This window comes from Hemiscyllium ocellatum, chromosome 37 (assembly GCF_020745735.1).
Source record: "Hemiscyllium ocellatum isolate sHemOce1 chromosome 37, sHemOce1.pat.X.cur, whole genome shotgun sequence".
Classification (NCBI taxonomy): domain Eukaryota; kingdom Metazoa; phylum Chordata; class Chondrichthyes; order Orectolobiformes; family Hemiscylliidae; genus Hemiscyllium; species Hemiscyllium ocellatum.
In genome coordinates, this window is record NC_083437.1 from 19,516,139 (window position 1) to 19,541,797 (window position 25,659).

The 25,659-nt window shown below is 44.1% G+C and overlaps 1 protein-coding gene across 4 annotated transcripts in view; it reads left to right on the forward strand.

Annotated features, from left to right (window-relative positions):
• The window catches only part of LOC132833830 (kazrin-like), a 704,169-nt gene that overhangs the window by 93,018 nt on the left and 585,492 nt on the right, over positions 1–25,659 (forward strand). For all 4 annotated transcript variants that reach the window (XM_060852461.1, XM_060852462.1, XM_060852468.1 and 1 more), the window contains exon 2: positions 23,448–23,605. In XM_060852461.1, coding sequence (XP_060708444.1) covers positions 23,448–23,605 — 158 coding nt within the window. The remainder of the gene's footprint in view (positions 1–23,447; positions 23,606–25,659) is intronic.

Sequence of the window (25,659 nt, forward strand, 5' to 3'; positions counted from 1 at the left end):
CAACATCACATGACATCCCAGACTCATACGTCGTGTTAACAATATCTCCATCCTGCATAATAACTTGAGTTGACAGTTAAACGCCAACCTCCCCCCAATCCATTTGCCACCAGGAAAGGAAGGAAAATCCAAGAGGATGAGGAATTTCCTTTGGGTTAGAATCTCTTCCATTGTCATAAGTTTTCTGGGTGGAAGCCCTATAAATGTGGGTGTTTCCAGTAATGTTACAGCAGTGAAAAAGCAGCAGCTTAGGCATTCTTGACATCCCTGGGCAGGTCACCAGTGTTTTATCCTCTGTCCCTTTTCTCCTCTGTCTTTCTGTTTATCAATCTTCTTTCTCTATTCCATCATCCATTCTTTCCCTCCTCGTTTCCATGTACCTTTCTTTCCTTGAATCCATCTGTCCTATTTTTTCTGTTTCTTTGTACTCATCACTCCCTCCTTTTTTGAACTATCTATACATATGTCCATCCTTATTTCCCTCTTCTCACCCAGCCATCTCTGCTTCATTCCTCCTGGGGTTCAGAGGAAGATGTGGTTCCCCTGTCAAAGGCCCTTGTTATCAGTTTTCCACTTTTCTCCTGTCATAGAGATGTACAGCATGGAAACAGACCCTTCAGTCCAACTCATCCATGCCAACCAGATATCCGAACCTAATCTAGTCCCATTTGACAGCAGTTGGTCCATATCCCTCCAAACCCTTCCTATTCATAAACTCATCCAAATGCCTTTTAAATGTTGCAATTGTACCAGCCTCCACCACTTCCTCTAGCAGCTCATTTCATACATGCACCACCCTCTGTGTGAAAATGTTGACCCTTAGGTCCCTTTTATGTCTTTCCCCTCTCACCCTAAACCTATGCCCTCTAATTCTGGACTCCCCTACCCCAGGGAAAAGACATTGCCTATTTACCCTATTCATGCCCCTCAATTTTGTAAACCTCTATAAGGTCACCCCTCAGCCTCCGACGCTCCAGGGAAAACAGCCCCAGCCTGTTCAGCCTCTCCCTATAGCCCAAATCCTCCAACCCTGGCAACATCCTTGTAAATCTTTTCTGAACCCTTTCAAGTTTCACAACATCGTTCAAATATGTTTCACTTTCCATTCTCCATTATCAATTTCACCCACTGCTAATATGCCAGACTTCAAATAGATATTAATTTAGTTGGTAGGATGTGATTTTTAATAAGATATCAAATCTCAGAATCTACCTCATATTTGACCAACAACAGTTTAATCAACAATGGATTTTAGATGTCATGTTTGATTAAACATTGTTATGTGAAAGTTCAGTGTTTTTCCCCAATGAGCCAAGGGTTGTCAGAAATAGTTAGCAGTGAAAACCCAAAATTTCACAATAGATTATCAGATGTGTGACTCACTAGTTAAACACTGCAGATGAAGTAAATAAGAATGTCAATTCAATGGAACACGATGGACACTGTCTGTCTCTTAAGAATTGCATTCAGTTTTTCAACAATTGAGAACCTGAATTTTTCCTTGGCTGTGAGAAGGGTTGGCAGAGATCTCCACCCTTCAGGTTCCTGCCCAGTGAGCCACATTCCACACGAGGGCATCAGGGTCCAAAGTCAATTCTGACCCCTCAGTGTCACTACTAGCCAAGGTGGCACTTGGGCACTGTGTTGGCATCTGTTCCACCCTAGATGAGGGTTGGAGTCAGCTTAGATGCCCACTGACATTCAGTGACCCACCTCCACCTTTGGTTTGGATAGGAATACTGTGTTTAAGGATCTTAGGTGAAGAATTACCCTCCAGCAGATGGTATAGTGCTTGATGCTAGAAGCTGGTGAAACCATTTCCAGCAATACCAGGGCTATATTTTACCAGCTACCTGGAGGTAGGTTGAGGCCTCATAAAATAACAATGGGACTGGAGTCTCCTGTCTTCTTGCAACCACTGGATATTCTTGGGGGGAAGGCACCTGAACTAATTCATGGCCCTCCAAACCCCAGTGGGATCCTGGCTCTGGAGAGGAGGAGTGGGCATTCTTTATGGCTTCCCCTCCCCCGGTGACAAAAAACTTCTCATTGAGATGGACCTTCCTCCTGCAATTTTGATAGCAACCATCTGGTGTGGTGGCGCTGTTGAGCAGCTGCACCTACAGTTGGGTGGGCGACATTGGGACAAGTCAGCATCACCACTGTCTGTAAAATGCCACCTGGGATCCTGTCACTTTCCGCACAGGATTCCCTCCTTCTGGAAACTCTCTGGTCTGATATCTTATTGTTGACCTCGTGGAGGGTTGAGGCAAGCCCTATGTAGTGCTCAAATGTGCCGCAGATTTGAAAGCAAGCTGGAGGCAGAAACACTGTTAACTGTGTGTGTGTGTGTGTGTTTTGGGCTCCATATGTGAAAATTGACATAATTACATGAGAGACGGTTCAGAGAAAGTTCATTCCTGAGATGAACTGCTTATCTGACAAAGGAAGATTGAACAAGTTCATCCTCACTCCATTGCTGTTTAGAAGATTGAAAGGTGTTGTTATTGAAGTGTACAGGCCGCTGAAAAGGGGTGGTTGATTGACAGGAGCTTTTGTTTTTATTGGGGAGATGATACAGTTTAAAAATGAGAGATTCCCTCATTGTGAGGGAGCTGAAGTGACTATCTTTTCCTCAAGGTCATACATTGGGAACTGTAGGTCCAGCTCCCGTCCCCAGAAAGCAGTGGGTGCTGGGTTATTGCATTTAAGGTTCTGTTCGATAGATCTTTTGCAGACAAGGTAGTTGAGAGTTATGGTGGTCAAAATGCAGTTGAAACTTCAAGCAGATCGATTGAATGGAGCAACAGTCTCACAGGGCTGTGCTGTTAATGAGAATGAAGTTGTTAGTGACACAAGGTTTGGGCTTTGAAAGCCTGAAACTTGTCAGAGGAAGGTTGGGGAACAGAGTACAATTTGAGTGAGTTGTAATGTTGTAACGATGAACTTAACCTTGATTTTTGAAGCTAACTGAAGTTAAAACGAACCATTCAGATGTGTACCATTTGTTTCTCATTCCAAAGGATCTGTTATCCTAGTTAATGTTATACTATTTTGTATTGATGGCTGTCAAGGACTTGATATCTCCCTATGGCAGTTACATTGTGTTTACAAACAGGGCAATTAATTTTGCAAGATGACACAGCCCCTTTAAAGTCCTGCAGTTTGTCGCCATGGCAACCAGCTCTCGGGGATGTCTCTATAAACAGCTGTTGCGTGCTGTACATTTCCGATTTGTGCTTCTCAAACTGAACAAGCGATGCACAATGGAAAACATCTGTAACCAAATTCCCCAAAGTATTTGAAAGGAATTCCTGCAAGATATATAAGAAAATAACAACAGGGCCCTCCTGATAAACGAGACACTCGGTACTAAAAGCTTCTTTTCCCTTTCTGCTCTTCCCTGCTGGGATCTCCTCTCCTGCCCCAACAGGTAAACGCTCTCCTGCCAGGAAGAAGGGACTTGCATTTTCCTAGCACCACCTTTGTTCTCTAGCTCTCGCAAAGCTTTTGACAGACAATGCACTGTCTTGAAGTGCAGTCACTATGAAGTAAACCAAACACGATGGCCAATGGTGAAGGAATGGTGCTTCATTCTGCTGTTTTAGGTATTGCCTGAACCACCAGGGATTAGTGCCAAAACAAAACCCTGCATTTATATGGCATCTTTTATAACTTCAGATGTCCTCAGCCTCCCTCTCTCCTCGTTTAATGCTCATCTAACTTACAATGCCGTTATTTAGCTTGATGTCCAGTTGGTTCAATAATATCCTAGTGAGGGAATGTTACACTACACTAAAATGAGCTATATAAATGTAATCACGGGATATTTTCCAAGCTCACACTTTCTGTACCTTTACCAACAGTCGCTTCTTCCACATTGTTATCAGACTTATGAACAGGCTTCTCATATATTAGAACTCATCTTTCTCTCCACCCTCCCTGTAGCTGTAAACTATTATTCTGCATTACCTTCTATTACCCTAAAGTATTTACGTAAGGTCTCATTTGTCTGGTTAGCACATGAAACAATATTTTTCACTGTATCGCGGTACACGTGACAAGTCAATAACAAATCAAAACCAAGATATAGTATTGGAACAGGATTGTTTGAGGTATTCACTGCTATGAATTCTTCTGTGCATCTGTTTAATCATGGACCAATCTCATGATTGGTGTTCGATGATACACCACCATTGTGTATCTACAGAGCAGATACTGTGCTTCGATAACAACAACATTTGATCAGACATAATTACCAGGACCTTAGGGAGTTGGACTTGATATATCTGCTCATCTCCACTCACAGATCCTGTGACATCAGAACAACAAGCATTGCATGGAGCCAATGTGATCTAAATGTTTATACCTTTCAGAGCTATTTCCTTAAACAACAAGCTCATGTTGAAGTGCTTTTAAAACAATTCCTTATGAAAGGCTTTTGCATGAAACGTCGATTTTCTTGCTCCTCGGATGCTGCCTGACCTGCTGTGTTTTTCCAGCACCACTCTAATCTAGACTCTGGTTTCCAGCATCTGCAGTCTTTGTTTTTACCTGCTTTTGAAATGTCACTGTTCTAGTGTTGGGAAATGCAGCAGTCAAATTATCATCACCAAGCAATCACTGAGATAATGACCAGTTAATCTGTCGTTTAGTGATGTTAATTGGGAGAGAAATATTCCCAAAGACATTGGGGGGAAATTCTTTTTTAGTGAATTTCTTTTGTTTCCATCTACAAGATTAAAGAGGTTCTCAGTTTAAAATCTCATTCCTGATGAAGGGCTTGTGCGCGAAACGTCAAATTTCCTGTTCCTTGGATGCTGCCTGACCTGCTGCGCTTTAACCAGCAACACATTTTCAGCAGTTAAAATCTCATTTGCAAGACGGCATCTCAGACAGTGCAGCACTGCCTTAGTACTGTAGTGTAGTGTAGTGTAGTGGTCCAGTTTGTGTTGTAGTCTCCACAGTGGGGCTTGAGCCATGCTCAAAATATTTTCTCAACAGCTCCCCTGAAGTTTCTGAAAGGCTACTTTTGGATTTTGAAGGGTTTTTTGTTTGGTTTTTGGGGGCTTCTTTTTCAGCCTCATGAAGTCCTTCATTAGATAATAGAGTGAGTGGTAACAATATCTTCAGTATTTGTGATGATACCTCAGATTTGGTATTGTACAGAAATCAAATTAGAAGAATTCATCATTATCCCTGGGAATAATCAATGCTCCATTACAACCACAACACAAGGAAAGCATCTGTTTCCAAGACACTGCAATATTTTAAGTTGTCACAAGACAAGTTAGCAACAAATGCTTTCTTAGATAAAATAACTTATAATTCTAATCACAAAATGAATCATTCAGAATGACATTGCTCTAGACTATTGAGGTCACAGCTCAATGCTTGCATATTTCTCTGTACAAGATTCTCTGCACCTCAAGTAATTCACAGGATTAATGACTGAGGTATGATAGCACACACATACACGTCTTTATGAGATTAAACTATTTTATGCTAAATTATACAATTTTATAGTGTTTATTGAACGCATATATTTGCACCCATATCATCACCCATGATCTCCTGAACCTTTAATCTCGAGACTCCATATTCCCTTTGGGTGTCAGTTGTCAGTTCGGTGAGTTTGCTTTTATTGAAAAGTTTTAAAGTGTTCATTCCTTTCAACCTCCCCTCCAGAGATGGCCTTTTGCAGCTCACCCCCACAATCACTCCCCCCACAATCTCCCATTGCAGCTTCTCTTTCCCCTCCTCTGTAGCTCATGTATCACCACCTGGCAGCATCATTTCGCCCACTCCCCACACCCTTCACTCCCTCACCCCCATCACTCTATCATCCCCACTCCCCTCACTCCCTCACCCTGTCACTCCCTCACCCCACTCCCCTCACTCCCTCATTCCCCATACCCCTCATGTCACACTATTTCCCCCCTCCCCCACTCCCCTCACTCCCTCATTCCCCATACCCCTCATGTCACACTATTTCCCCCCTCCCCCACTCCCCTCACTCCCTCACCCCGAAACTCCCTCGCCTTAAACTATGCCCCCCCCACCTTGATCCCTTGCCCAGTGCGTTGTTTCCTGTTCCCACTCCTCTCACTCCATTAAACAAAATAAAGAACTGGGAATGCTGAAGATCTGAAACAAAATCAGAAATAGCTGGAGAAACTCATCAGAACTGGCACCATCTGTAGGGAGAGTAAATATTTGGAGTCCAGTGACTTGTACCTTAATGGTAAGGTTGTGCGTAGTGTTGTTGAACAAAGAGACCTTGGAGTGCAAGTTCACAGTTCCTTGAAAGTCACAGGGATAGCAAAGAAAGCGTTTTGTATGCTTTCCTTTATTGATCAGTGCATTGAGTATAAGAGTTGGGAAGTCATTTGTGGCTGTACAGGACGTTTGTTAGGTCATATTTGGAATATTGCGTGCAATTCTGGTCTCCTCCCTATTGGAAGGATGTTGTGAAACTTGAAAGGGTTCAGAAAAGATTGACAAGGATGTTGCCAGGGTTGGAGGGTTTGAGCTCGAGGGAGAGGCTGAATAGGCTGGGGCTGTTTTCCCTGGAGCATCGGAGGCTAAGAGGTGACCTTACAGAGGTTTATAAAAACATGAAGGGCATGGATTAGGTAAATATATAGGGACTTTTCCATAGAGTGGAAGAATCTAGAACTAGAGGGTATAGGTTTAGGGTGAGAGGGAAAAGATATAAAAGAGACCTACGGGGCAACTTTTTCACGTGTATGGAATGAGGAAGTGGTGGAGGCTGGTACAGGGTACAACATTTAAAAGGTATCTGGGTGGGTATATGAATAGGAATAGTTTAGAGGGATATGGGCCAAATGCTAGCAAATGGGACAAGGTTAATGTAGGATCTCTGGTCAGCATGGATGAGTTGGACCAAAAAGGTCTACTTCTGTGTTGTATCTCTATGACTGTATGATCCTTTCTTAAGATCATTCACTCTTCATAGATGCTGCCAGATCTGCTGAGTCTCTGCAGCCAATCCTGTTCCGGCCCCTGTCCTGGATGTGGGGGTTTGCCTCTGAGTATTTTGAGCACAGATTTAAACCCCCAAACTTCTGACTTCAAAGTGACAGAGAAAGTGACAAATAATCCAGGGAGCCATTGGGAAATCTTTTCTGGAGGAAGAAAGCACTCAATCCAGAGACAGGAATCCTGAATTGGAGCTAGCAGTCTTCCTGACACTAATGGATCCCAGGCTGCTTCCCAATGTGGTGGGCACCCACTGTAATTATGGTGACGAGGGCCTTGCCAACAATTGTTTATTCATGCAGGGGATGTGAGTATTGATGACTGAACCAGCATTTATTGCCCATCCCGAGTTGCCCTTGAGAAGGTGGTGATGAGCTGCCACCTTGAATTGCTGAATTCTAGGACTTGCACCCAGCAACAGTGAAGGAATGGCAATATATTTCCAAGTCAGGATGGTGAGTGGCTTGGAGGGGAACCTGAAGATGATGTTCCCATGTGTCCTCTTGGCCTTGTCCTTCTAGATGGAAATGGATTTGGAAGGTACTATCTTGGGATCTTTGGTAAATTACTGCAGTGTGCCTTGTAGATAGTACCAGCAGTGTGCATTGAGTGTCAGTGGGGGAGCGAGTGAATGCATGTAGGTGCGGTGTCAATCACATAGGTTGTTTTTGTCCTGGATGGTGTCAAACATCTTCAGTGTTGTTGCAGCTGCACCATCCAGGCAAGTCAAGTGTAGTTCGTCACACTGTTGAGGTTAGGGTTAAGATTAGAGTGGTGCTGGAGAAGCACAGCAGGTCAGGCAGCATCTGAGGAGCAGGAAAATCGATGTTTCGGGCAAAAGCCCTTCATCAGGAACCTTATAGATGGATGTGAATTACATGCGGCATGAACAAAGAAATAAAATACAGAACTGCAGCTGACCCCACGCCCTCTTGTGAATGCCTGAGATTCCCCACCTATACATTTACCACTAGCCTCAGAACGATTACTGAGTGAATTTCTCACGTGTGGATGTTCACACCTAAAGCATTTAGAACGGGGATATGAAGTCTCGTGACATTAAGGCTTATTCTCTAAGGAACAATTGAAGTTGATATTTTTCTGCATTCTTAGAATTTTAGGAGCCTCATATTTCTCCCAAATGTGATACCAATATTTATAAAATGAAGTTGTGTTGATGTAACCCACTGACTCGACAAATATCTGCTCCCCAGAAGAACAATAAAATGAGCTTGTTTCCATATATTAAATTCCTTGAGTGGGTCCATGGTTTTAATAAAAATATTAATATGTGTGTGCACACTAACAGTACACCGATGGATGGTTCTAGAATGGTTGTGTTTGGATCACTTGTACACATGGCAAGAAATCAGGACGTGCTTATAAACAGGGAGAAAGAGCTTTTAGCACAGCAGGAAACTGATGCACTATAGCTGAGGGATATGTTCTGTGTAAAAAATCTTCAATTTCTTTCACAACCTCAAAAAAAGACTTCACAAAAGCCTATAAAGTCATTTTTGAAGTTTAATCATTTTGTTGTAAAACAGTAAACATGGCAGACAACTCTGCACACAGCTAGCTCTCACAAACAGCCACAAGATAATGGCCACATAATGTGTTCAGAATGGATAAACACTGGGGAGGATTTCCCCTTCACTTCAGAACTGTGCCAAGGGACCTTGTACGTCCTCCTGAGAGGCAGGTACAAGATCCCTCACTCTTACATATCATCTGAAAAATCTTTGAATCTCAATACAGAAGATTCAGCAGACTCAAAATATTCAAGATGGCACAGACCCAGTCTCTTGGCCTCAGCACAGACCCAGTGTGGTGTCCTCTCGGCCTGGCCTGGTGGTCTCAGCCCAATGTGGCTTCCTCTTGGCTCAATGTGGTGGTCTCTCAGCTTGGTTTGGTGGCCAGTGGAGATCTCGTGGCCCAGTGTGGTGGTCTCTCAGCCCGGTGTGGTGGTCTCCTAGCCAATTGTGGTGGTCTCTCAGCCCAACGAGTCTTCCTCTTGGTCCAGTGTGATGTCCTCTCAGACTGTTGTGGCAGAGTCTCAGACAGTTGTGGAGGTTTGTCAGCTCAGTAAGGCTTCCTCTTGGCCCGGTGTGGTGTCCTCTCGGCCTGGTGTGGCGGCCTCTTGGTCTGGTGTGGTGTCCTCTCGGCCCGGTGTGGCAGTCTCTCGGCCCGGTGTGGCAGTCTCTCGGCCTGGTGTGGTGTCCTCTCGGCCCGGTGTGGCGGTCTCTCGGCCCGGTGTGGCAGTCTCTCGGCCTGGTGTGGTGTCCTCTCGGCCTGGTGTGGCGGTCTCTCGGTCTGGTGTGGTGTCCTCTCGGCCCGGTGTGGCGGTCTCTCGGCCCGGTGTGGCGGTCTCTCGGTCTGGTGTGGTGTCCTCTCGGCCCGGTGTGGCGGTCTCTCGGCCCGGTGTGGCGGTCTCTCGGCCCGGTGTGGCGGTCTATCGGTCTGGTGTGGCGGTCTCTCGGCCCGGTGTGGCGGTCTCTCGGCACGGTGTGGCAGTCTCTCGGCCTGGTGTGGCAGTCTCTCGGCCCGGTGTGGCGGTCTATCGGTCTGGTGTGGCGGTCTCTCGGCACGGTGTGGCAGTCTCTCGGCCCGGTGTGGCGGTCTATCGGTCTGGTGTGGCAGTCTCTCGGCCTGGTGTGGCGGTCTATCGGTCTGGTGTGGCGGTCTCTTGGCCTGGTGTGGTGTCCTCTCGGCCTGGTGTGGCAGTCTCTCGGCCCGGTGTGGCAGTCTCTCGGCCCGGTGTGGCGGTCTCTCGGCCCGGTGTGGCAGTCTCTCGGCCCGGTGTGGCGGTCTCTCGGTCTGGTGTGGCGGTCTCTCGGCCCGGTGTGGCGGTCTATCGGTCCGGTGTGGCGGTCTCTCGGTCTGGTGTGGCGGTCTCTCGGCCTGGTGTGGCGGTCTATCGGTCTGGTGTGGCGGTCTATCGGTCTGGTGTGGCGGTCTCTCGGCCTGGTGTGGCGGTCTCTCGGCCCGGTGTGGCAGTCTCTCGGCCCGGTGTGGCGGTCTATCGGTCTGGTGTGGCGGTCTCTCGGCCTGGTGTGGCGGTCTCTTAGCCCAGTGAGGCCTCTGGCGTCAAAGTGATTCCAGAGTGGTCTCCTGGCCATGACAGCCTTGAGGTAAAGTCAGCGCCAGTGTGCACTTGGTTGGAAGGACTACTGTTCTGAACTTTTTTATTTCACTATTCTCTCATTTATTCCTGTGGTCTATAATGCTGGACTTCTTATTTCTTTATTTTTTTCCCCCTAAGAACTAAGGGTAACAAGGGACAGAATGGGGTCCCTCAAAGATCAGCAAGGAGGCCTTTGTGCGGAGCCACAGGAGATGGAGAAGATACTAAATGAGTATTTTTCATCAGTGTTTACTGTGGAGAAGAACATAGAAGATACAGAATGGAGGGAAATAGATGGTGACATCTTGAAAAATGTCCATATTACAGAGAAGGAAGTACTGGATGTCTTGAAACACATAAAGGTGGATAAATCCCCAGGACCTGATCAAGTATACCCTAGAACTCTGTGAGAAGCTAGGGATGTGTTTGCTGGGCTCCTTGCTGAGATATTTGTACCATTGATAATTACAGGTGAGGTGCCGGAAGACTTGGAGGTTGGCTAACGTGGTGCCACTGTTTAAGAAGGGTGGTAAGGACAAGCCAGGGAACTATAGACCAGTGAGCCTGACGTCGGTGGTGGGTAAGTTGTTGGAGGGAATCCTGAGGGACAGGATTTACACATATTTGGAAAGGCAAGGCCTGTTTAGGGATAGTCAGCATGGCTTTGTGCGTGGGAAATCGTGTCTCACAAACTTGATTGAGATTTTTGAAGAAATAACAAAGAGGATTGATGAGGGCAGAGCGGTAGATGTGATCTATATGGACTTCAGTCAGGCATTTGACATGGTTCCTCATGGGAGACTGATTAGCAAGGTTAGATCTCGTGGAATACAGGAAGAACTAGCCATTTGGACACAGAACTGGCTCAAAGGTAGAAGACAGAGGGTGGTGGTGAAGGGTTGTTTTTCAGACTGGAGGCCTGTGACCAGTGGAGTGCCACAAGGATCGGTGCTGGGTCCACTACATATCATCATTTATGTAAATAAGTTGGATGTGAACATCGGAGGTATAGTTAGTAAGTTTGCAGATGACACCAAAATTGGAGGTGAAGTGGACAGCAAAGAAGGTTACCTCAGACCACAACTGGATCTTGATCAGATGGGCCAATGGGCTGTGGAGTGGCAGATGGAGTTTAATTCAGATAAATGCGAAGTGCTGCATTTTGCGAAAGCAAATCTTAGCAGGACTTATACACTTAATGGTAAGGTCCTAGGGAGTGTTGCTGAACAAAGAGACCTTGGAGTGCAGGTTCATAGCTCCTTGAAAGTGGAGTTGCAGGTAGATAGGATAGTGAAGGAGGTGTTTGGTATACTTTCCTTTATCGGTCGGAGAATTGAGTACAGGAGTTGGGAGGTCATGTTGTGGCTGTACAGGATGTTGATTACACCACTTTTGCAGTATTGTGTGCAATTCTGGTTTCCCTCCTGACGGAAGGATGTTGTGAAACTTGAAATGGTTCAGAAAAGCTTTACAAGAATGTTGCCAGGATTGGAGGATTTGAGCTACAGGGAGAGGCTGAATATGCTGGGGCTGTTTTGCCTGGAGCATTGGAGGCCGAGGGGTGACGTTATAGAGGTTTATAAAAACATGAGGGGCATGGATAGGATAAATAGACAAAGTCTTTTCCCTGAGATGGGAGAGTCCAGAACTAGAGGCATAGGTTTAGGATGAGAGGGGAAAGATATAAAAGGGACCTAAGGGGCAACATTTTCACTCAGAGGGTGGTACGTGTATGGATTGAGACGCCAGAGGAAGTGGTGGAGGCTGATACAATTACAATATTGAAAACACATCTGGATGGGTATATGAATAGGAAGGGTTCGGAGGGCTGTGGGACTTGATTAGGTTAGGATATTTGGTCAGCATTGACGAGTTGGACCGAAGGGTCTGTTTCTGTGCTGTACATCTCTAGGACTCTGTGACTCAATGACTGAAGATTCTGTACCTCAGTACCTCGTGCCTAAGATGGCACAATAGGTGGCAACTTGTAAACTTTTCACTGTACTCATTTGAGTTTATGTGACAATAAAGTTAATTCAGTTCAGCTTTTACATTGATCTGCCTCTGATTTTAATTCTCACACACAGTGAAGCTCCGTTTGTTGAACCAAAGATAACTGGGAGGTGAAAGTGAGGATTGCAGATGCTGGCATGCTGCCTGACCTGCTGCGCTTTTCCAGCAACACATTTTCATAACTGGGAGGTGTACAGGATACACTGTCAGATAGCGGATGGACTGTGCTGACTGAGCCAGTAGAGAATTGCTATCCAGTAACATCACCTCACTGTGGAGGAATAGCACAACATTTGTCTAACAGTTTCAAGCCTCACGGATTCTACAAGCTGCTGTCAACATTTCAGGCTGTAGTTCCCTGATAAAAAGGAATGTCGGGGAACTTGTGAAACTATTCAGCTGAATAACAGAAACTTCACTTTAAACCATCTGCAAAGCTTTATTTTAATAAATGTACTTTGGAAAATACAACCTTGGTTTTAGCTGGTTTTGTCGTTTGGACCCTCTGTGTCTCTCCAAGGTAATGTTGAAAGCTCCAAGTAAGATTGGAGTATTCAGTCTGCCTTTGGAAGGAAATAACCTTACCAGGTGTTTTGAATCACATATTGGTTCTGAAAAGGTAAGTATTGGAGACTGCATTTGGCTCCACATAATCTGATGTCTTCAGTTCTGGGTCAGGAAAGGATTCCAGCTCAAGATCCTGTTGGATTTGAGCATACTATCCCTTTCTCCTGATGGCGGGGCACCATCCTGTGAATACTGAGGTCGCAGTTCCATTGCAGCTTACACCCACTCACCGACATATTTATTAAACCCCCATCTCGACAGATTGGCCCTAGCACTTCAGAGCGAATCCAGCTAATTCTTTTCCGAATTCAGAAGAATTTTGCTTGAGGCAAAAATCATTTAGCCACAGGCCACATCAGACAAGGGGTCGTCCACTTAAAGCAGACAAGAGAGAAACAATGTGATTTTAAAGAGAATGCACCCTGGTTTATTTTCCTAACCTTTGAACAGGAAGTGATCAGTGTGGTCATGTCGGGTCATAAATCCAAAAGTAATGGAATGAGACTGATACAAAAACATTTTCCTTATCTCTGAACAAAATGGTTATTGTAAAAAGAATCCAAATCTGTAAATCTGATGATCACCAGTCCTGAAACTCTGCGCTGAGCTGATCGGTTTTAACTTGCAGCAGGTTGAGAGGGAACATGGTGTACATAATTTGTCTCTCTGCTCATTATAGGAAGAGATTACCAAGGTTTGTTTTGGCAGACTTCCCAAGGATATCTAGCTTTTCCCTCCTCTAATCCTGTGGCCTGTTGGGGTTTAGGTCCTGCGGTTAATTTAAGATTCCACCAGCTCTAAAGCAGGCCAGGTTCAGCACCAGCTGTGTGGAGGGGAACCTGTCTGCAGATTTATATCTGCCAGCGACTGAGGGGACAAGGAAAATCCTGACCATACAAACCAGAGGGGCACAGCTGTTAGTCAATCCCAGTTCATGAAGCATTCAGCATGACCTTAGATTAGGAAAAGGAATTCACAGGGAATCAAAGCTTCTACCTCCTAATGACTATCCAGTGGTTCATGGTACAGCATTAAAGAAATGTCAGACACAAATATTTCTATTGCTGCCGGTTAATGCAGAAAGGAAATGTTTGTTTACAAGAAACGTACGCAGTACACATTTCTAGCCTTCATCGTCATGCAGTGGGTTAAATGCTTTGTTTGCAGCCGAGCTGATCTGCCATTTCCAAGCCTCACTCACAATTATTCAATTGCTTTGACTGACAAATGAAGGCTGCATTTCCCAGGAAATCAAAATAGTAACTAATGTAAATATTCAATAGCACTCGTCCTAAGAAGTTAATCTTACAGTTTAGTTCCTTTCAGTGTCACGATTCCATCATCTGCAGGACTAGTTGCAATAAACTCTCCTGTGGTTATGGCAGTGGTGTTACTGCACAGCTGAGTCCACTTCATTCAGGAGACCTTTTAATACATAGCTCCATTTAATTTCTTTCTTAGGATTAATCTTGTGCACCTGGATTTACTCATGACATTATAGTGTTAGGGAGAGAACTTTATATGTTGAGTTTCCTTGCCCTTGCTGAAGTACAGTCTGTTGGTAGGGCCATTTCATGCTCAAGATGGGGCGGGGGGTGAAAGGGATTAAAGACCATGCAACTAATTATGAGCAATAATGAGAAATTCACCATCTGGTTCCTGGTCCGATCATGCGCATTGGTGCAGCCAATTATTTGGTTTTAGCTCATGCAGGACTTAACTACTTACAGCTAGTCAGCTACATTATATCATTCTACCTTCCACGGCACGGTGGCACAGTGGTTAGCACTGCTGCCTCACAGCGCCTGAGAACCGGGTTCAATTCCCGACTCAGGCGACTGACTGTGTGGAGTTTGCACATTCTCCCCGTGTCTGCGTGGGTTTCCTCCGGGTGCTCCAGTTTCCTCCCACAGTCCAAAGATGTGCAGGTCAGGTGAATTGGCCATGCTAAATTGCCCATAGTGTTAGGTAAGAGGTAAATGTAGGGGTATGGGTGGGTTGCGCTTCGGCGGGTCGGTGTGGACTTGTTGGGCCGAAGAGCCGGTTTCCACACTGTAAGTAATCTAATCTAATCACAACAGGAATTAGGTTATTGGAGGATCTGACTTTACAAATGTGCGATACCCTTAGCATCTTAAGGCATGCATGTGCAATTGTCAACAGGTTAAAAGTATGTGTCACATCTAAATCAAGAGGTTGATACTATTGTGTGAAGACTTTGAGATCCGAGAGGAACTTTGCCATTATGTCATGGAGATATCTAAATAGCACAGTATGAGCAGAATTAGTGAAATAGAAAGCTGATTTGAAGACATTTGAAGCAGAGAACAGTTTTTCAATAAGATTGTAGAGTCTGGTATCTCTCAGATTCCCATGGAAACTAGTAGTCAGGATTAATATGCAACAAACTGAAGAATTTCTGAAGAAACTTGTGCCAATAGACAGTTCTTTACTTTGACTTGTCATGATCAGTCAGTCTTAAACCCAAACTCTTGCATCTGGGCTTAAAACCACACAACACAAGGAATAAGGTCATAAAAATGATCTTCTGTAACAGGACAGTCCAGAACAAGGGGGAAGAATGGTAAAATTAATTAGGTCATTCAGAGATGTTAGAAAGTATACCTTCACACAAGGAGCAGAGAACATCTGGACCTCTGTCCTGCTGGATGACCTCGAGTCTGGTGTTCACTCACAAATGTCAAAACAGCTTCATGGTTCTCATTCAGTAAAAGTATTCAGGCGAATGGAACCAGAGTGGATAAATGGTGTTGCACTATAGATTAACCTTGATCTAACCAACAAACTAGAGCTATGAGGACCTGGATTGCCAACTCCTGATCCCAACTTCCCTTTATATCTGCAACATGTTCCCATTGCATCCCTGGAGCGGTGCGACATAGTGGAAACACAAATCATGATGATTTCTAAAAAGAAAATCCAAAACACTGTCTTTTGGAATCCTAAAGGTACAGAAATAGGCCATTTGGCCCATTGAGTCTGGATTGACCCTCTGAAGAGCATCCCACCCAAATGCAGCCCCCTACCCAATCCCCATAACCCTGCATTTTCCATGGCTAACCCACCTAGCCTGTACATTCCTGGGCACTGTGGGTAGTTAAGCATCTTTGGACTGTGGCAGGAAACTGAAGCACCCAGAGTAAGCCACACAGACACAGAGAAAACATGCAGACTCAGTCGCCCAAAAATGGAATCAAATCCTGGTCCTTCGTGCTATGAGGCAGAATGCTTTCCACTGAACCCCCGTGACAGTCTAACTTATGGTAATAATAAAATATATCCCTGTCCCCATACAGTTTATCCTTTTGGTTCTTCTGGACATTGATTCATAACCAAAAGCTGGCTGTGAATTGTCCTTAAGTTGGGACAGAAGCAATCATCTGAATCCGTGAGGCCATGATGCTGTTGATGACTCAGGCAGGAGGGTGCCTGTGTTGTGAGCTGGAACTGCTCAGCATCAACACTGGATGAACGGTGAGCCTCACTCCCCTGGATCAGCAGAAAAAAGAAACTGCACCAGAAATAAAAATGATATTGACAGTCCTTGCCATGAGCAAACTCCAGCGAGTTTAATTGTTTCTCAATCTTGTCAATACTGCATAAACTTTAAGGAGATATTTTTGCTTCATGCTTTGAGGCTAAACAATTTGCACATTAGCACCAATAAATTCAACCTCAAATACAGAGGCAAACCAGCCAGTAACTCATTCCATGAATTAATTAACGTTTAATGTAGGGAAGTGCTTTTCTATTTTTATTATGGAAATTATATCCTTTCCCTTGTCAATTTCTCTCCGTTGACTGGGGTACAGTTTCATCTGTACTTCTGATCTAAGGATGTACACTCCATTTGCAAGAAGATATTGAATCAATGAACTGCTGCGAGACTGGAGTCACATAGAGGTCTGGAAGCCTCTGACTTGCACCCCGAAGGACTTCTTAGGATATACAGCACATGAACAGACATTTGACCCAACAAGTGATTGCTGCTATTGATGCTCCTATCTGCCCCCACCGAAAAGTCAACCATAGCAAAAACCTACACTAATAAACCACACTAAGTGACCATAAAATTCACCATAGTAATCTGTCATCGAGCAAAGTAATGGACTATAGTAATCCAGCAGAGTAATCTACCATAGTAATCTATAATCTACTGTTGTAATCTACCATAGTAATCTATAATCTACTATAGTGATTGACCAGAGTAATGAGTCCTAGAAAACTGCTGTAGTTATAATGGTGACATTGAGACGGTTTGGTCAGTTCCACTACCTCAGCCCTGAACTACTAAACTACTGAAGAGGAAGGATGCCCACCTGAAGTCTTTGGCAGAAGATGGGCTCAATCTTCATGAACAGTAAGATTTATTACAGAACGGCTAGTTTATTACTTAATAACTAATTACATTCCCACTGCGATCTTTTGTAACACGTGATGATCTGTTGTAAGACATCTGGCTCAGCTTCACATGAACGTTACTGCTCCTGGAACATCTCCATATAGCATTGGTAGCAAACACAGAACGGGTACAGTACACTCTCCAAGGAACAAGGCTTCCTAGGCTGACGGGGGGAGCTTATCTCATAATGTCAGTTTAACCATTCAGGTATTAACTACATTATACACTACCTCTCCCCAAGCTTTTCTTGTTATTAAATTCTTGTTTCACATTACTTTATTGATCAATAGCCCATCTCGTGCCAAGACTTGAGCTTTATAAATGGCGACAATTTGATTGAGTTGAAAATCTGTTGTTTGAGGATGAGGATTTTGGTGCCATTTGGTTGCTTGACTGTAACTTTGGTGACCTTTAATTTCCCGGGTGCTGTTTGCTGAGGATGTCTTCTGACATTAATGTTGCTTGTTCCCCTTGAAAAGTCTTTATTTTCCTTAATATTGTCAGAGAAGATGGTTGTGTTTTGGAAATAATTAACCTCCTTTTGACATTTTGACAAGGTATACTAACATGTGATTTTTCTATTCTCTCACTCATTTGGATGACCTCATTGCTTATCAAGTTCAGTCAGACAGGAAAGCTGAGTCAGCTGTTTTGACAATGCTGCACCTAAACAGCTGATTTGAATGTATTAGATTAGATCCCCTATAGTGTGGAAACAGGCCCTTCAGCCCAACAAATCCGCAGCAACCCTCCGAAAGTAACCCACCCAGACCCTTTTCCCCTCTAACTAATGCATCTAACACTACGGGCAATTTAGCACAGCCAATTCACCTGGCCTGCACATCTTTGGACTGTGGGAGGAAACCAAAGCACCCAGAGGAGACCCACGCAGACACAGGGAGAATGTGCAAACTCCACGCAGACAATCACCTGAGGATGGAATCAAACCAGGGTATCTGGCACTGTGAGGCAGCAACACTAACCACTGAGCCACCGTGTCACCCCAGGAGTTTCGCTAATTCCTGACACTTGTGGTGTTAAGGATATTCGATGATTGGATTTTGAAGATTCGTTGCAGTTGGAAGTCAGTTGTATAATTCCTAGAAAGCTGTGAAATTGGTTATATCATCTGGGTCTCGGTTGTGAAGAGATTTGGGAGGCAATGTAGCTGACTTGTTTTTCTGAGGTTCAGTGAACATTCTGATGGACTGTTCCACTTGTTGACTCGTGTTCTGTTGATCACAGGTATTTGGCATTTGAGCTAATTCTTGAACCACTTTGGAATATTGCATTCAGTTCTGGTCTGCCTACTGCAGGAATGAGGTTGTTAAACTTGAAAGGGTTCAGAAAAGATTTACAAGGATCTTGCCAGGGTTGGAGAGTTTGAGCTACAGGGAGAGGCTGAATAGGCTGGGGCTATTTTCCCTGGAGCGTCAGAGGCAGTGGAGTGACCTTGTAGAAGTTTAAAAATCATGAGGGGCATGGATAGGGTAAATAGCCAAGGTCTTTTTTCCCAGGGTAGGGGAGTGCAAAGCTAGAGGGCACAGGTTTAAGGTGAGAGGGGAATGATTTGAAAGAGATCTAAGGGGCAACTTTTTCAGGGTAATTGTATGAAATGAGCTGTGAGTGGAGGTGAGAGGGGCTGGTTATAATTACAACATTTACTAGAATCCCTACAGTGTGGAAACAGGCCCTTCAGCCCAACAAATCGACACCAACCCTCTGAAGAGTAACCCACCCGGACCCCGTGGCGGTGGCACAGTGGTTAGCACTGCTGCCTCACAGCGCCTGAGACCCGGGTTCAATTCCCGACTCAGGCGACAGACTGTGTGGAGTTTACACGTTCTCCCCGTGTCTGCGTGGGTTTCCTCCGGGTGCTCCGGTTTCCTCCCACAGTCCAAAGATGTGCGGGCCAGGTGAATTGGCTGTGCTAAATTGCCCATAGTGTTAGGTAAGGGGTAAATGTAGGGTATGGGTGGGTTGCGCTTCGGCGGGTCGGTGTGGACTTGTTGGGCCGAAGGGCCTGTTTCCACACTGTAAGTAATCTAAGCTAATCCATCTCCCCTACACATCCCTGAACATTATGGACAATTTAACTTGGCCAATTCACCTAATCTGCCCATTTTTGGATTGTGGGAGGAAATCCACACAGACACAGAGAGAATGTGCAAAATCCACACAAACTGTTGCCCAAAGCTGGGATTGAACCTGGATCCCTGGTGCTGCAAGGCAGCAGTGCTAACCACTGAGCCACCACATCTGGATGGGTATGTGAACAGAAAGGGTGTAGAGGGATACGGGCCAAGTGCTGGCAAATAGGACTAGGTTAATTTAGGAAATCTGGTCAACATGGATGAGCTGGACCAACAGGGTCTGTTTCTGTGCTGTATATCTCTATGATTCTATTGTCAATTTGAGAGGAAAGCATGTGTTTCAGTTCTGAAGTGGGAAATGTTGTTTTCTGATACCATGCAGCTGTTCTATATAATATGGATGACAGTATTTTCAGAGCACCAGCAGTATTCCTTTGATTTTGAGTGGGATGGAGGTTCTATCTGTGTCATGCAGTTCTGTTAGACCATTGTTGTTCATTCTCTCTCACCAGTTAAATACAGCAATGCTCCAGCTGCTGTCAAATTTAAAATTAGTTGGATGACGGTTAATAAATGTGAACTGTGTCATTTAGATGAGGCCCCATTACTCCTAAGAATGGCTGATTCACATCTTCTGAACATAACATATGTGCTACAATGAAGAATGTCTTGGTATTCTGAGTTTTCTTAAAAGATTATTGCTACTGTATATGATTTTAACCTACTTGTGCACATTAGCATGACTGGTTTTGTGGTTCAATGGTTGTTTTTGACTCATACACATTCTCCGGCCATGTCCTACTTTCTTACAAACGCTGTGTTGGTCGCATGGATATTATGTCAGTTTGTGTCTTTTCAACTCCACATGTGGAACAGTAACTTCTAGCATCAAAGGATGTAAAAGCATTTTGTGTAGGTCTATCGTGGGATGTTTTGGTGTTTTTGATCCTTACAAAGTTAGCAAATTCTGATGAACATCTTGAGCTCAGTTGGCCTCTCTTGTGATGTTTTTGAGTTTCAGCCTGTTCAGTCTACCATGAGATAGACCGCTCTTTCCAATGTGAGATTTGTTTTGTTGTAACCTATCTGGAAGAAATGTGTTAGATCTTTTCTTATTTCTTCATTCATGGGATGTGATCATCACCGCCTGGCCTGTATTTATGACCCATCCCTAGTTGCCCCTTGAGAAGGTGGTGGTGAGCTGCCTTCTTGAACCACTGCAGTCCACAATATCCGTTGGAGGTGAATTCAAGGATTTTGACCCAGCAATCCTGAAAGACCAAATTATGTCTCCAAGTCAGGATGGTGAGGGGATTTTAGGGATTTGTTGTTGATGGCGCCTCCACGTATCTGCTGTCCTTCCTTCTGAATGGTAATTCTTCTAGATTTGGAAAGTGCTGTCTGAGAAACCTTGGCAAATTCCTGCAGTGTATCTTGTATATAGTACACACTGTTGCAGCTATGTCAGTGGTGGAGGGAGTGGATGCTTGGGAAGGTGATGTCAGTCCAGCAGGGTGCTTTGACTTGGATGGTGTCAAACTTCTTGAGTGTTGTTGAAGCCACACTGATCCACACCAGTGGTGAGTATTTCGTCACACTCCTGACTGTGTCCTGAACATGATTGTCAGAATTTGGAGAGTTAGGAGGTGAATTAAATATCAAAGGCACCTATCTCTATAACATTCTACAATTAAAACAAAAATCTGCAACTATGCCTACAGAGGAAATATACTTCTTCTGTGGAGTTTTTTTTCTGTAATCCTGAAGAAATTCCCAGTCACATGAATTGTTATTTCCATTTCGTGCCACTCACTTTCCCCGCTGAAGGATTTGTGATTTTTCTGGTGGTGTAGTGATTGGGATCAGGTGGCCCTCGTTAGCTACAAGGATCCTGATTGGCCAAGGTTAAGAACCCCAATCAAGAAGGTCTAGGCAGCAAGGTCCACCTGGTCCCAGTCACTACGGGAGGTGTAAAAGTTTTCTCCATTGTCATTAAATTAACTACTACTATTTCTCTCATTTATATTATTTACTTGAAAACTGTTGCATTAATGTTCTAATCTTTTGTCGATGGAGTTGATTTCACTGTTGAATTTTTAAGAATTTGGATAACGGTCTCATTGTATTACTTCATCTTCTTTGACGTGTTTTCTACAGATTGTAATTTTTTAAAGTAACTAGATAATTATTATGAATTGCTAAATATTTATCCTTGAGTTTTTTTATGATGCTGTTAAACTTTTATCTTATTCTTCTTTTCAGAAATGACCTTCAATTACAGTTGCTTAACATTGAAAAAGCTCTAAATGCTTTATACTTAACCTTCTATTTTTGCTGACTAATTGTTTTCACATTAAATATTGTTGAAATGCTTTAAAATAAAGGAAAATGCATTTTACTTTTTCTTCTAAGATGGAGGAAAGATAGTTTTTTTGCACTATATTCCTGTCCTTATTTGTAATTTCACACCCTTTTTAAGGCAAGAGACGATTAATGCCTCTTTGCTTCTTATGGAGTCATAGAATCATCCCTCTGCACCCTTCCTATTCATATACCCATTCATATGCCTGTTAACTGTTGTAATTGTACCAGCCTCCTCCACATCCTCTGGCACCTCATTCCATACACGTTCCACCCTCAGTGTGAAAAGTTGCCCCGTAGGTCCATTTTGAATCTTTCCCCTCTCACCCTAAACCTATGCCCTCTAGTTCTGAACTCCCCCACCCCAGGGAAAAGACCTTGTCTAGTTACCCTATCCGTACCCTTCATGATTTTATAAAGCTGTATAAGGTCACCCCCCCTCAGCCTCCAACGCTCCAGGGAAAACTGTCCCAGCCTCTCCCTATAGCTCAAACCCTCCAACCCTAGCAACATTCTTCCTCTGTGGGAGTTACACAGTTTTATATTCAAAAGTATTGCGCTGGTATCTATTCTTAAAGAAATATTTTCACTTGAAAAATAAGGATTTGTTTTTGCCCTTCAAAGCACTAATTTTATTAAGTTCTTCTGCCTTCAATCTTTCCACCTTCACTAGTCAACTTATACTGCTGTGATCCCAATTTTCATAATGATTGCACTTTCTCACTGTTTTTCCTTTGATTTTTAAGCTATTATAACAAGGTTGTTCACTGAATGTAATGACTTAAGCCTTCTTTTAGCCTCTTAACCTCAGATTTCTCTGTGGCCTACTCAAGATTTTGTTTTTAAGGATTTCTCACTAATTCGAGCAGTTTGAGGTTTTTACAGCAAGCTTAATGTGTTGCTGTCTTTACTGGTGACTGCTGCATTCACACCAGGCTCAAAGAGTCATAAGGAGAAAGTGAGGACTGCAGATGCTGGAGACCAGAGTCGAAGAGTTTGGTGCTGGAAAAGCACAGCCGCTAAGGTAACATTTGAGGAGCAGAAGAATCGACATTTCGAGCAGAAAGGCTTATGTTTGAACTGTCGATTCTCCTCGGATGCTGCCTGACCGGCTGTGCTTTTCCAGCGCCACACTCTTTGACTCAGAGTCATAAACATTATAGCACAGAGGGGGGCTATTCAGCCCATCATGTCTGAACACAATAATCCCATTTTCTAGCTTTTGGCCATTACCCTGGAGACTATGCCATGCAAATGAATATCTAAATTCTGCTGACCCACCCACTCTTTCAGACAGTGAGCTCCATATCCCACCATCCTTTGAGTGAAGAAATTTCTCCTCAACTTGCTTCTTAGCCTTTACCTCTTATCTTAGGTCTGCGTCCCCTGGTTATTCATCCCTCTACTAATGGGTTACAATGTCTTCCTATCCAGCTGATCACTGCCTCTCATAACCCCTAATTCCCTCTCTCAGCTCCCCTCTCAACCTTCACTGTTCCAGGATCAACATCCTCAGCCTAATTCATCTTTCCTCATTGCCTAGATCCTGTAAACGATCTTGGTAAACCTCTGCATCCTCTTCAGCAATTATATTTTGTAATGTGACCATCAGAAGCACACCCTGTACTCTGTCAAGGCCTAACCAGGATTTTATACAGTTCCTGCTTTGGCTAACAAAGTGTCTTATATTCCTTCTTAATACTTTATATTCTTTCTTAGCGCCTTATCTACCTCTCCTGCTACCTTCAGGGATCTGTGGAAATGCACATCGCAGTCACCTGTTAAAACTCAGCCCCCTAGTTTTGTGTTTTGAATAAGACGTAAATGACTTTATTTGAGACCAGTGTTTACTTTCTGTCCACAGCTGTACAGTCTCTGGATACTTTAAATGAACAGATCACATATTTCATCACCAATAAGCCAGTGATGACAGACAGGCAGGATGATGACTTACTGCCTGAGGAACAGGACACTCTGAAGAAATCATTGAACTTAATGAGACACCTACTTATGGATGTGCAGGTACAGAGGACTTTCTCTTTGTTTTGCGTTGCCCTTTATTCCCAGCTGCTTCTGATTGTAAAATTAAAGCTGCGAGTGAGGTTGAGAAAGATCGGTGGGGGAGCGGTGTTTCAGTAGGTCCAGTCATGGCAGAGCAACTCACAACAAAGCCCAATGGAGCAGTGAAAAGTACTGCCCTGCTTTGACCAGATACACCTCAAGTATTGCGTTTGGTTCACATCAAAGGTATGAGGGAGGCATTTAGAGTGGCAATGTTAGAGGGACTGGGTGATGTGGAGAGACTGGATTGTGCAGACCTTAAGAGGGTAAACAGTGCAGAATCAGTAAACCTGGAGGATTACCTGATGCTGACTCACAGCAGCAAGACATCGTTGTTTGCTAGTCCAGGATGGGAGTCTCACTTTCTCTTGCACTGATTAGGACAGGATTGCAAGAATACCAATTCTCAAAGGGAACAGCAATCTATACTGCGTGGCAAGAGGTTACTGATCAGTTAGGAGTGCATTCTGAGTGGTTGAGGCATTGCTATGGAGAATGGACAAGGGAAGGATTACCTGCCAAGTTTTTGTTAAATTTCAAACCAGGCAGGTCAACACTGGTCAAAGAATTGCTCTGGGGAATGGACTAGGGAATAGTTGTTCCTCAAGTTACTGTCTGATTGAAACAGGTGTGAATGTGTGGGTGTGTTTGTTCGGTTTACAGTTACCAATCCTAGAGGATAAATCCGAATTCTAGTTTTGTAGAGCTGCCAGTGTTGTTCTAACTCGCTGATGTGGAGTTTTGAGACTGATAGATCTGGCAGGGACAATTGCTCACATTAAGTGCCCGTTACCTGTTACCTTAGAGTGTGAAAAATATTCAGGACAGATGCAAAGGGCAATGAAAATAAATGTGCATCAATAAAACAAGAAGCTGCAACCGCACCTTCCAGTGGCAGGAATGATTCCACATGCTGAAGGCATTGAAAGGCATTGTTTGAGTTTTTTTTTAAATCTGACCTTCAGAGCGAACACTTCTGAGAATGTACATGATCAATTTAAAATGAAAATTCAAGACAAAAACTATTGTTCTTCCTTCTCCAGTAACGTAGGGGGTTGCAAAATTCAGGTAGAGATTTATTACCTCAAACATACATCGTTAAACTTCATCTGTCAATTTAGCTGGCTTGATGTTAGTTGCCGTTGTACAGATGAACATTTTCATTACTCTTATTGGTTTTAGACCGTCAAGCTCTTCACTTTGAATTATAAGATTATATAATCAAGGCGTTCACTCCACTGCAGTGCTGTCAGTGTACTGCATTGTCATTAACGCCTTTTTTTCAAATGAGACCTTGAATCATACAATACCAAAGAATCAGGCACTGGTTTCTGGTGATATTGAAAGATCAATGGCAACTGTTCATAGCCGAGAAGTGAATCCCGCCCCCATGGTTTGGAAACATTTAACTCTCAGCTAGCACCGCTGAAACTGTTTGTGTGATTATCTCATTCAAGGACTTATACACTTAATGGTAGGGTCCTGGGGAGTGTTGCTGAACAAAGGATCATCGCTCCTTGAAAGTAGAGTTGAAGGTAGATGGGATAATGAAGGAAGTGTTTGGTATGCTTTCCTTTATTGAAGAATTGAATACAAGAGTTGGGAGTTCATGTTGCAGCTGTGCACGACATTGGTTAGGCCACTGTTGGAATATTGCGAGCATTTCTGGTCTCTCTCCTATCAGAAGGACATTTCACTTCTCTGCTTTGAACAGTTGCCATTGATTAGATTACTTACAGTGTGGAAACAGGCCCTTCGGCCCAACAAGTCCACACCGACCTGCCGAAGCGCACCCCACTCATTCCCCACTACGGGCAATTTAGCACGGCCAATTCACCTAATCTGCACATCTTTGGACTGTGGGAGGAAACCGGAGCATCCGGAGGAAACCCACACAGACACGGAGAGTGTGCAAACTCCATACAGTCAGTCACCTGAGTTGGGAATTGAACCCGGGTCTCTGGCGCTGTGAGGCAGCAGTGCTAACCACTGTGCCACCGTGCCGCCCACAATCT